The following is a 12,094-nucleotide window of genomic DNA, read 5'->3' on the forward strand; positions in this document are numbered from 1 at the left end:
AGATACATGTATTTATACAACTTTTGGATTCAAATTTAAAGCAATGTGTGGGGGGCTAGGATTGTATTTTGCAATCCTCCCACCACCCCAATTTACTTATTTACACTTTTCAACGCAAGTCTGATAAACTTTTAAAGTAGAATTTAAATTATGCGACGTTGCTTGCAGTATTCAGACATTTGTAATGCTCCAAGTCTTACTGGAACTAGGTGGGGGAAAAGACAAATGGTCGACAGCTGCAAAGGCTTCTGCATATTTGTTCAAATAACCGACGTGTTTTTTTTTAACTGAGGTTCAATCTAAGTTCATTCCTCATTTCCTCCCGACGTCGGAATCGAGAGAGAACTTTGTAAGGATGGGCAATTGAGGAAAAGAAATAAAGTAACTATTACGTTTTGTATTAGTTAGCTTGTTGCTCATTGAATCTGCAGCCTGAAGCCAACGGCTCAGAAAAGTACTCTTTATCCTAGTAGAAAGAAACCTGCGTGCTCACGTGGGCAAAGATTAAACTGGATCAAAAAATGGAGAGCATTAGGAATGTTCCGGAAGCCATAAATAACAGAGCTGCAGAGCGGGGGCGAAGTGAGATCGCAGTTTTATCCTGCGGAGAAAAACTGCGCCACCGATGACGACCAGAGGCTGCGTTTTTTGGGGCTGCAGTCTGCAAGCCTCCGACAGAGGCACCTAAACACCACGTCCTTGTCGCAGAGTAGAAAAAAAGGGAGCCGAAAAAGATGCTGAATAATGAACAAAGCCTTCTCAGTTGCGCCATGTAAGAGAAGAGTCAGTCCTTTTTTCCGACTATTGCTATTCTATTCTGTACAACGGCAGACAATTAGAATTACATCTCGTTACATCCGAAGAAGGCGGAGGCAGGAAGAAGATAGCGAGGACGCTTTGCAGAAGCGCCATCTTTACACTTGCACGTGCTCGCTCTGCCGGTACCATTTGTAGCAAGATTGCGGCATCTCTGGCAACATTCATCTAGAAGGCCCGCCCTCACCTAGCCGCAATCTTCCACAACCGAATCTCTTTCTTCTCCAATGCTCTCAAACATTCCGGATGAACTGCGGCTTCTTATTCAGTCACCTAAGCGCGCACGATATTGATGATACCCCTTTCAATCGTCTTTTCTTCCCTTGCTCCTGTTTTCCACGAGCTGGACTCTGTCCTGATTTATATTTCCCTGTCTCCCTATGTCCCGCTATGGTGTGCTACACGGCAAAAATGGGTCTACTGTTGGGTGATGTGCTTATCCGTTCGCCTGCCCTAGATCACCACCAAACCCCGGCAGCAGTTGGCAGAAGCCACGACACACATTCCCCAGACAGGGAAGAGGCGATGCTAGTTCTTCCACTTCCTGTCTGCAGCCAGGCTGCACAGTTCGCTCACATTTCAGTAGCACGTGTGGCCGCCCGACCTTTTGCTTTCAGCCATAGGACAAAAAGCCCTAAATTTGAACGCAGTATTTTTTTCCCCAGTCTTTTTTTAAACATCAAAGATCATTTCAGGCTTTCATGCAGGAACTCAAGATGACATGTATAGCACATTCCCCTATAACGGTTAGCCTGGGCTGCCAAGGATTAAAAATGTCATGTTAAGTATGAGGCACTTAGCTATTAAGTGTGTCTGATGTGTTAGCTAGCTGTAAACTATAAAATCACTTTGAAAGTTTGAGCTTACTTTAATTAATGTTATGTGGTTTGGGGTTTTGCCTGTCTTGTGAACCTAGCTATTGTGGATTGAACACTATGATGTATATAGAACAGTGCTTTTCACAGCCATGGCAATGTGGATTCCTCTAGTCCTTGAACTGGGGATATAATTTGTGCTTCTCCAGCAACTACTCAATAGCTTGGCTCACTAACAAGGCTTGAGAATGCTCCTGCCCTTAATAGTGTTACTGTAGGATAATTTAAGGGTGGTGATTTAGATTCCTTTAGTTTCATTCCAATTCCCTCTCAGCATCAGCAGCCTGTAGGGAGAACCACCATCAATAATTCTCCTTAAAAGTGTGGCAGGGCAGATTTGGACTAAAGATGGTCCTTGACTTAAACAACTGTTCATTTAGTGAAATTGGTAGACCTGCACTTTCAGGGAAGCAATAGGAAACTGAAGATGGTTCTACTAAAATTGGGGCTGATGACTGCAATGGAATGAAGAGCTGGTGAGTATATCAGCTCTTTGTAATTTCTCTCTGGACAAGGAGATTGCTCACAAGTTCTTCACAGAGTTGCTCCTCATGAGGGGACCACAAGTGTTTAAGGTTTAGACTTCTGAGAGATGAAGGAATAACCATCTTGCTGAAACTGCAGTTGGCACCCTAAAAAAGGATAGTGGTTTTGCATACTTCCTTTTCTATCACATTGGTTATTGCTTGTTTACTGCTTTTCAGATATGAGGAACCTTTGGACTGGCAAGTTTTAGAGCACCAGCTGAGTTTCTTTTTAAGGCAGAGGTCTCCATCCTTTTGGGCACCAGGGACCAGTTCCATGGAGAGAGGTTTTTCCGTGGACCGGAGGGTGCATGTTTTTGTGTGCTGCCTGAATCTCCTGGATGGGGCTTTGCTTGTTTGTGCGGACTGGTTTCTGGCATACTGCAGCCTGGTACTGGTCCATAGACCAGAGTTGGGGACCCCCTGTTTTAATGACTTAAAAAAAATCCTTTGGAACAATCAACAAAAAAGTGAACAGAACTTTGATTTTGGAAAGTTACAAATGGACTAAGGGTCCAGGTGGATTTGAAATAAGATTTTGGAATCTATAGACTCTCCCAGGTATGCCAGATAGACAACATGACCAAATGAGTTACTTCTACTTTATTGTCAGGCTGTGTTAACAGAATCTGGCAAGTCTGAAGATATAAATTTCCCACCCTCATTTTTAGTCAGCTGATCAAACAGGGTGGGTTCCTTCCTCAGTTTCTTCCTTTGATTGTTAAACCACTGGGCAATTTACCCCTCCCCCCTTGTTTGATCATTTCCTAAGCAGCATCTTTTCCTCTTCTCCCTCAAGGTCATTCTCATATGCCATTACAAAATTATTGTCATGGGGAAATGGTTTTGTTTTGAATTCTCTTAAAAAAAAACATGAAAGGATGAGATTTGAAGATTGCACACTAGAGGGAATCAGAAAGTACCAAAGATTGGAGTTAAAGAAGAATATTTAAAGGTGACTTACTGTGGATGAAGTAAAATATTTTAATATTGGATATATTGAAGGATATGTTTAAACAATTTTAAGAGTGTAAAAATTAATTTTAAGAGTGTCTTTATACATAGACTGTTTGAAAGATGTTATGAAAGAGGAATGTTATATTTCACAACACTGAGACTGTTCTGAATGTGGATTTAAAAATGACTTGTTAAAACTTTTAAGAATTTTGTAGAAGAGACGAAGTGAAAAGAAATCAGGTTCTAGGACAGCAGTTCTCAACATTTGTGTGACGGCGACCCCCGTCACACAAACGTTCTGCGCATGCGCGGCGCGATGTGCATGGCGGCGGCGCCTCATGCGCAGTGGCGCCTCACGCGCGGCAGCGCCCCATGCGCAGCGGCGCCCCCTGAGGGGAGAAAATGGCAGATCGCCTTCTTTGGCGACCCCCCAAAAATGGTTGATCGACCCCAAATGGGGTCGCGACCCATAGGTTGAGAACTGCTGTTCTAGGACATTATTTGAAGGGATCAAAAATCAAAAGTAAAAGGAAGGAATACAAAGTTGGTTTATTTAATCAAGGTTAAAATAGGTAAGTTATAAACTGGTAACTCTTAATGGATTTTTGCTAGTCTGGACTGAAATGACGAGGCTTTAAGGATTCATTAATAGATAAGCATTTGGATGTGGGAAGAAGAAATCATTTGTTTTATTTTAAGAGAAGGTGATAATTGAAATTATTTAAACTTGTGATGAAGGGGAATAATTTCTTCATATATTTTAATTTTCTTCACTGTATTTTATTTTTTTTATTTTTTATTCTTTTTTCTTTCTGTTCTCTCTAATTCAGGGGTGTCAAACTCAATTTCATTGAGGGCCACATCAGCATTGCGGTTGCCCTCTGGGGGTCAGGTGGGTGTGGACAGGGTGGGTGCGGCCTATTGAGTGGGTATGGATGGAGTGGGTGTGGCCTACTGGGTGGGTGTGGCCAGCTCTACGTCGTTCGCGTCAAGGGTGCCTGTGGGGGCCTGGGCAGGAGTGGGACAGATCTGAGGGTCTCTGGCAAAAGGAGGTGGGATCAGGGCAAATGCCAAGGCATGGTCCACTGGAGGAGCCTCACCGTTCCTCTCAGGCCATGGTGGGGGCTGGATGGTGGTGCAGGCTGCCTGGAGCCCTGGACACCAGAGGTCAAACACCCAGCCTGGCCCTTGAGCACCTGCGGCACCAAGCCCAGCCCCACTTCCCCAAGGGGGCGCCCAGCTGCACTTACCTCCTCCTCAAGGCTGCTGCTGCTGTGCTTGCTCTCCTTACCCAGGTTGCTCATGATGGGTACGAGGGCAAAGTCAGAGGGAGGCCCATTCCCTCTCCATGGGAGGAGACCCAGCTTTGTATTCAAAGCTTCCTTAGCAATAGGATGGGAGACCCCCAGGATAGGCCAGGAGGAGGGGGCAAGCAGGGCAGGACTAAGGCAGGACTTCCCTCAGACCCTCCCTCCCTCTCCTTCTTTCCTTCCTTCCTAAGTACAAAGTGGTGGGAAAATATTTGAGATGAGGGAGGGAGAAAAACAGGCAAGAAACACAGCTGGGGAGGTGTCACCCTTCATGAGGAATGAAGAAATGCACCATCGCCTGGAAATGGCCAGCACATGGTCTTCATCTACTTCATATATCTGGCTTGATGGGCTCTGGGGGAAGGGATGCCATGAGCAACGTGAGAGTTAATGTTACCAGAGCAATGCCGCCCAGCCCCTAGTCTGCCTGGTTTTGGCAGGCAGTGGGGCGCTTTCCTCACAGCGCCGAGGTTGAGACGGGCGATGTGAAGCTCGCCAGCTTTGCACCTTGCTGCCTGCTGAAACTGGGCAGGCTGGGGACTAGGCAGCATTACACTTCTCATCAGTTTCGCGCCACTTGGCTCAGCTCTTGGCGCTGTGAGACCACCCTGCTGCCTGCTGAAACTGGGCAGGCTGGGGGCTGGGCAGCATCGCGCTTCTTTTTGGATGCATGCTGCCTAGCTCAGCCTCTCGGCCTTGTGAGGAGAGTGCCCCGCTGCCTGCCAAAACCCCTCCCCCGGAGCCCATCAAGTATGTGAAGTAGGCCAGGGCCATTTGCTGGCTACTTCCAGGCGATGGTACATTTCTTCATTCCTCACAAAAGGTGACACCTCCCCAGCATGCACCCAGTGGGCGGGGCCAACACAGCAGGGGCTGGTCCCTCGCCATTTCCAGATGATTTTGTGGAGCTAGACTGAATGCGTTTCAGCATAGATGGCCACCACAAAATTGTACATTGGCTCCCGGCTGGCCTGGGCCAGGGCCAAGGCAGAGGGGGCTGTTCCCTCACTGTTTCCAGGATGGCTTCGTGGGCCATATGAAATCACTTCATGCATCCGGCCCCTGGGCCTTGTGTTTGACATGTCTGCTCTAATTTGTTAATTGAATCACTGCAATTCTTAAATTAGTAACATGGCTATTAAGCAAATCTGGTTTCCCCATTGACTTTGCTTGTCAGAAGGGCACAAAAGGGTATCACATGACTCTGGGACACTGCAGCCATCATAAGTGTGGGTCAGTGTCAAGCATCTGAATGTAAATCTGCATCTGAATACAACGGATACTGCAATGGTCATAAGAGTGAAAAATTGTGATAAGTCACTTTTTTCAGTGCTGTTGTAATGTCAAATAGTCACTAAATGAACTGTTGCAAGTTGAGGTCTACCTGTACAGCTACCTAATTTTAAACCCATCTCTTTACTTCTTATTTTATAAAATATGTAAATTATTTACTCCTATGTCTGAGACTCAAGAACAAAATTATTGGGGTTTTACCAAGTTATAGCAGGACACTATATATATACAGTGTATACACCCTTTGGATGGTGAGATAGGCAACATATAAGTTTAATAAATAAACATACACAATCAGAAAGAAACCCTAATAAATTCAGAGGAACTTGTTCCCAAGTAAATGAATTGAGGACTGCAGTTCCACTTTTTTGAAACAAAAGTCAATTGATTTTTGCAAGAAAAGACATAACTTTGTTTTTTGCTTTGTTTTATCTTGAAATCAGTGTTTAAAAAGTATCTCATATACAGTTCTTCCTGTCCAGAAAAAAAAACAACAACTAACCTATCCCTCTGAAATTAAAGGTGCGTCAGAGAACCTTGCCTTTAATGTCATTTTGGAAATTTTCTGTGGTATGTAAAATATGGCTTAGATTGTGGAAGGAGAGATTGTCATTCTGGCCAACTAAGCTGCAGAACATTTTGATGTGAACTCAACCACACATCTCTACATGTCAATAATAAGGGAGTGGTTTGCTCTTATCATCTTCCAGGATTTTTTTAACTTCCCAATTTAGTTGGCTCATATGTCTCAGCCCTTAAATAATGGGGTGTTTCCAGACACTTTGGGACATCTATGTCATGTTACATTTATGTACTTTGGGGGGCAAAGTTGCCCTTCCAGGCCGAACACACTAATTTATACTGTTGTTGTAGTGTAGTGCTTTTTCTGGCATAATGTAAAAATATGACCACTGTCAGTATCCTACCACAACCTAGGAATATGCAACATATTATTGAAAATAGAGACACAAGACACTCATCTCTAGGACAGGGAATGCCTTTTATTCACAAACCCAAAACCTTAGTGGATGGTTTGGGCTTGTAACATTTCATGTTTTAAAGCACAGATCAGTTATTGTAGGGATAACAATGGTATCAAAATATCACAAATTAACCGATCAGACCAAAACCTGAATGTTAAATAGTTTAATATTCCCTGTATGAGCAGCACCATTGTGACATTTCGCTTTAGTATTCCTCTCCTTCCTCTTCACCTTCTCCTTCAACCGAATCCACACCCACTTCTTCATAATCCTTCTCCAGAGCAGCCATGTCCTCCCGAGCCTCTGAGAACTCCCCTTCTTCCATCCCTTCCCCAACGTACCAGTGGACAAAGGCACGCTTGGCATACATCAGGTCAAACTTGTGGTCCAGGCGGGCCCAGGCCTCAGCAATGGCCGTGGTGTTGCTCAGCATGCAGACCGCACGCTGCACTTTGGCCAGGTCGCCTCCGGGGACCACGGTAGGGGGCTGGTAGTTGATACCAACCTTGAAACCGGTGGGGCACCAGTCCACAAACTGGATGGTACGCTTGGTCTTGATGGTGGCAATAGCAGCATTGACATCTTTGGGAACAACATCACCACGGTACAACAGGCAGCAGGCCATGTATTTACCGTGACGAGGGTCGCATTTCACCATCTGATTAGCTGGCTCAAAGCAAGCATTAGTGATCTCTGCTACAGAAAGCTGCTCATGGTAGGCTTTTTCAGCAGAGATAACCGGGGCATAGGTCGCCAGAGGGAAATGGATTCGGGGGTAGGGCACCAAGTTGGTCTGGAATTCTGTCAGATCTACATTCAGGGCACCATCAAATCGCAGGGAGGCTGTGATGGAGGACACGATCTGGCCTATCAACCTGTTCAAATTGGTGTAGGTGGGGCGCTCAATGTCAAGGTTCCGTCGGCAAATGTCATAGATGGCTTCATTGTCTACCATGAAGGCACAGTCGGAGTGCTCCAGGGTGGTGTGGGTGGTCAGGATGGAGTTGTAGGGCTCAACGACAGCTGTGGATACTTGGGGAGCTGGATAGATGGAGAACTCCAGCTTGGACTTCTTGCCATAGTCAACGGACAGGCGCTCCATCAACAAGGAAGTAAAGCCAGAGCCAGTGCCACCACCAAAGCTGTGGAAGACCAGAAAACCCTGGAGACCTGTGCACTGGTCAGCCTGAAAGAACAAATAAAAGTTAACATATATAATTCCATTAATAATCATCTAAAGAATATACCTAAAACTAAATCTTTTTGTCTTTATTTTTTTAAGTTATCAATCAGCTTGTTAACTGTTATCTTACTATCTTCCAATCATGTTACAAATTCTAATATATATCCATAGTAATTACTATATAGGAAGTATGCTGCAGCTTAATCAGTATTTTTGTTGGTCATAATAGTTTGGGATGATACTCATCAGAATTAGATAAGTCATTGTTGCTTGTTTTCTATTCTGGATCTAGTATTATAGATCATCCTTAAGACAAAATAGTTACCAATTTACGTATCCTGTCAAGGACCAAGTCAATGATCTCTTTGCCAATGGTGTAATGCCCCCTGGCATAGTTGTTAGCAGCATCTTCTTTGCCAGTGATCAGTTGCTCGGGGTGGAAGAGCTGGCGGTAAGTTCCAGTGCGCACTTCATCTATGGACAGCCAAAACAAAATTACTTTCCTATCAGAAGACGCAATTTAATTACCCACCTGGGAGTTATATTTCTGAGATTTTCTTTTGTGAATTAACATTATTCCTTTGACCTTATTGGTTGTCACCGATACTTTTGCTATTCATATTCAAATGCATGCTTAATTATGTTATGTGCCAAATAAAGGTTTAAATTAAATGTGGATGCTCTGCCCTCTATGTGAATTAGGAAATTTATTAGATGCTAGAAATGTTTTTATCATAGTAAAGACAAATCCCCACAATGTAACTCTAACCTTTTCCTAAAGTATAGGGAAAGTTGGACATAATCAGCTGGGCAATTTGAAATTTACACTCACCAATAACTGTTGGCTCCAAATCCACAAACACAGCCCTGGGGACGTGTTTGCCAGCTCCAGTCTCACTGAAAAAAGTGTTGAAGGAGTCATCTCCTCCCCCAATGGTCTTGTCACTGGGCATCTGCCCATCTGGCTGGATACCATGTTCAAGACAGTAGAGCTCCCAACAGGCATTGCCAATCTGGACACCGGCTTGGCCAACATGGATGGAGATGCACTCACGCTAAATGTTAAAAAAATACATAAACCGGTTTATATATTGGTATATTCTGCCTAAGAAAACAGAAGATTGTCTGTCTGTCTATCTAAAAATGACAATAAAGGTTCTATGTAATGAGTAATTCACTCTGTCATTGCTGGTGGTGGGATATGGGAATAAGGATTTACATACCTATAGTGTGCGGGGATGTTCACAAATAAAATTAAAAACAGTTACCACAGCTGTTAGTTCCTGTTTAAAAACAAACCAATTTCAAATGGGAACTAGGGAGACAAAAAGAGGAAAAACCTATCAAATCCCTCAATTTAAGAATAAAATAAAAAATAAGCCTGTAATTAGTCTGGTTCTAACATACCTTTATTTTCTTATTTGAATTTGCCTCAGCCTGAGTTATTCTCTCATTTTACACCCCTATTGTTCTGAAGGACATTCTATGATATGAGAGGGCTGAGTTCAACCACCGACTGCCAAAAAATGCCACGCCCTGGCCAAGAATACTGGCCAAAGAATGCCACGCCCTGGCCAAGAATACTGGGTAGATGCTCTTCAACATAAAGCTAGCCGTGATTTTTCTGGCAACACCCACACTGACAGCCTGGATTAACACAGCTGGAGTCATTGCTGCATGATCTCATTTAAACTGTTTTGCCAGTTTCCCTTCCTCTGACCACAGCTCTGCTGAGAACCATGCTTGGGGAAAAATGAACTAAATCCACGGGGGTGGCTGGACCAGAAGATAAAGCTCCCAAATCAAACCCCAAAGTATGTGTGAGGTATTGGGCAGGGGTAAAATTGTGCATCGACCAATCTTCCCCTTCCCTCCAAATACCCAACATTAAGGGTTTTACAGGACGAGAAATCTTAATTCCTAATAGATTGCAGCAAGGATTAAAAATAGGCTGCTAGAAAACCTTCCTAAAAAGAATGTTCAGCCATCGGGGAGCACTTGTTGAAAAGAGCAAGCCGCAAGAGCGACCCTTGAAAAGCATTGTCTCCCACTCATTATTCTGGTCACATCTGCCAGAGGAGACTCTTTGTCTGCTCTGTCAGCCAGCACCTTCTGCCTTCTATTCACTGACAGACCAATCTGCTGCAGGGCACGGCTGCTCTAAGGGGAGGGATCTGCTTTCTTCTACCCTGCAGACACTGGGCAGTGTCTCTCCCGGCTGCCACAGATGCTGGAACAATGCTCCGTTTTAGGCAGGGTTTCTTAGAGCCCGAAAGGGCGTGGCATCTCCAGCCCAGATGGTGATCCCCGCTGTTTCCAGAGGAAATCGCGGCGCCGAGACCTCCTGGCCAGCATGTCCTCCTGTGCGACCCCCTTTGAATTCAACGATCTTTAACTCCAGATATAAAGGCGGGTCGAGCCGCAGTCCACGACACCGACCCTCCCATTCAGACGCACGGCTTTCTCAGGGCGAGCTCCAACCTCCTCCGGGAAAAGTTCCCATCGCCCAATTTGGTAACGCCTTTCCTTCCGACTAATGAATGGGGCGATGCTGTAATCGGCCACGGCATTTTGAGCTGCATTCTCCTGCTGGCTTCAATCATTTCAGGGCGATTTTTTTGTTAAAGAATGCAAAGAACGCGTTTCGAAAGGGATCAAGCTGGACCAGGGGTAGGCAACCTTGGCTCTTTTATGACTCGTGGACTTCAACTTCCAGAATTCCTGAGCCAGCATAGCTGGCTCAGGAATTCTGGGAATTGAAGTCCACGAGTCATAAAAGAGCCAAGGTTGCCTGCCCCTGAGCTAGACTCTTTGTTTTAAAACCAGTACTGGCAGACCCCGGCTGAGACACCCTAACCTGGAAGTAAGAACCACCACCCAAGGAGATTTCTTTCCCTAAAAGGAGAGCAGCCTTAAGGGCAAACGGTTCCTCGTTCGCTCCCGGTCAGCCCTCGTCTGAAGCGGGGCTCCCCCTCTGCAGCAGAGAAGGCTGGGCGGGGGGAGCCGAAATTAGCGATCCCGAGGCGGGCAGGGAGCCACCCGTGTCTTTCAGTACCTCTCTAGAAGCCGTTGTTCCAGCAGGTGGGCTCCTGCCGCCGGTTAAGGGAGAAGACCATCTTTGGGGCGTTGGAAATGGAGGAGGGATACTTTTTCCGGCATTTGCGCAGGTCTCCCGAGCCTCTTAAATTACGCACGGCTTAACTGACCGGGAAAACAAAGACCCGCCATAGAGGCGCGGGAAGAAGCAGAGAAAAAGACCCAGCAGGGAGAAAGGAGGAACAGGGGAGATCTGTCTAAATGAGCACAGGAGGGGCCACCGGGGTCATCGACACGCCTTGCGGGTGGTTTCCCCCCGGCTTCCTCTCTTTGCAGACCCGCCGCGGGCACTTACCAGAGTTGCTGCTTTTGTCGCCGAGCTTGGGGAACTCGAACCGGAGAGAGGCGGGTGCTTTCTTACAGCGCGACTCTTAGGGGGTCGATGTAAGAGAACCTATAGCACATAGTCTAAGGCGGCTGCCTATATACAATCCCGTCACCATGGGGACAGGCGAAGGCTTTTTGCGGTTGGTCGAGACCCCCCCCAATCTGCCAGGAGAAGGCACGAGAGGAGAACGGCGATTGGCTCCGGGCGCATAGGATGAGGTAATTCTCACCCCCCCCCCCGCTCAGCATCCCAAGTCTGTTCGCATCTTCCAGACAAAGAGACCGAACAGTTCCCCATTCATCACTTGGGCGCGTGGGGGGGGGGGAGAGAGAGAGAGCTAAGATCGAAGGAAAAGGAGAGCGGAAACGGAGCCTGCACGACGTGAAAACTCGCTTAAAAACAGTAGCCTATTCCCTCTGAACAAATGTCAGACAATACGTCAAACATCCCCCCGCCCGGTCTGAACGAAATAACAGCGCAACTCAAATTCACATTTCGGCAAAAGGCAAGGCAGGAGGCAAGACGAGGAGGCTGAGAGAGTCAGGAATTTTGGCCCGCTGGTGAGTGAATTTGATGAGCGTGCAACATTTACCAGGGGAATGGTAAAAATGCTGCAAGCCGCCAGCAAAGAACAACCACCGAAGTCAGGATTTCTTTATTTCCTCATGGCTTTAATTAGCACGAAAATCTCCCTGATCTGCAAAAATAAAAAAAAAATCCCCCGTTCGG

General features: G+C 45.9%; 1 protein-coding gene across 2 annotated transcripts; it reads right to left on the minus strand.

Moving 5' to 3' along the window:
• Positions 1–6,756: 6,756 nt before the first annotated feature.
• Positions 6,757–11,464, minus strand: LOC120306155 (tubulin alpha-1A chain-like). Of its 2 annotated transcripts, none has more exons than XM_039338859.1 (4): positions 11,333–11,464; positions 8,774–8,996; positions 8,267–8,415; positions 6,757–7,944 (listed from the first exon to the last, which is right to left on the minus strand). In XM_039338859.1, exons 2-4 carry the CDS (start codon positions 8,892–8,894, stop codon positions 6,964–6,966), a joined length of 1,251 nt encoding a protein of 416 aa, XP_039194793.1. In that variant the 5' UTR covers positions 8,895–8,996; positions 11,333–11,464; the 3' UTR covers positions 6,757–6,963. The 2 variants fall into 2 exon arrangements, with proteins under 2 accessions (XP_039194793.1, XP_039194794.1); XM_039338860.1 differs by lacking the exon at positions 11,333–11,464 and adding an exon at positions 10,997–11,243.
• Between the last annotated feature and the right edge of the window lie 630 nt (positions 11,465–12,094).

Source organism: Crotalus tigris, unplaced genomic scaffold, assembly GCF_016545835.1.
Source record: "Crotalus tigris isolate CLP2741 ecotype Arizona unplaced genomic scaffold, ASM1654583v1 scf7180000017721.692284, whole genome shotgun sequence".
Taxonomy (NCBI): Eukaryota; Metazoa; Chordata; class Lepidosauria; order Squamata; family Viperidae; genus Crotalus; species Crotalus tigris.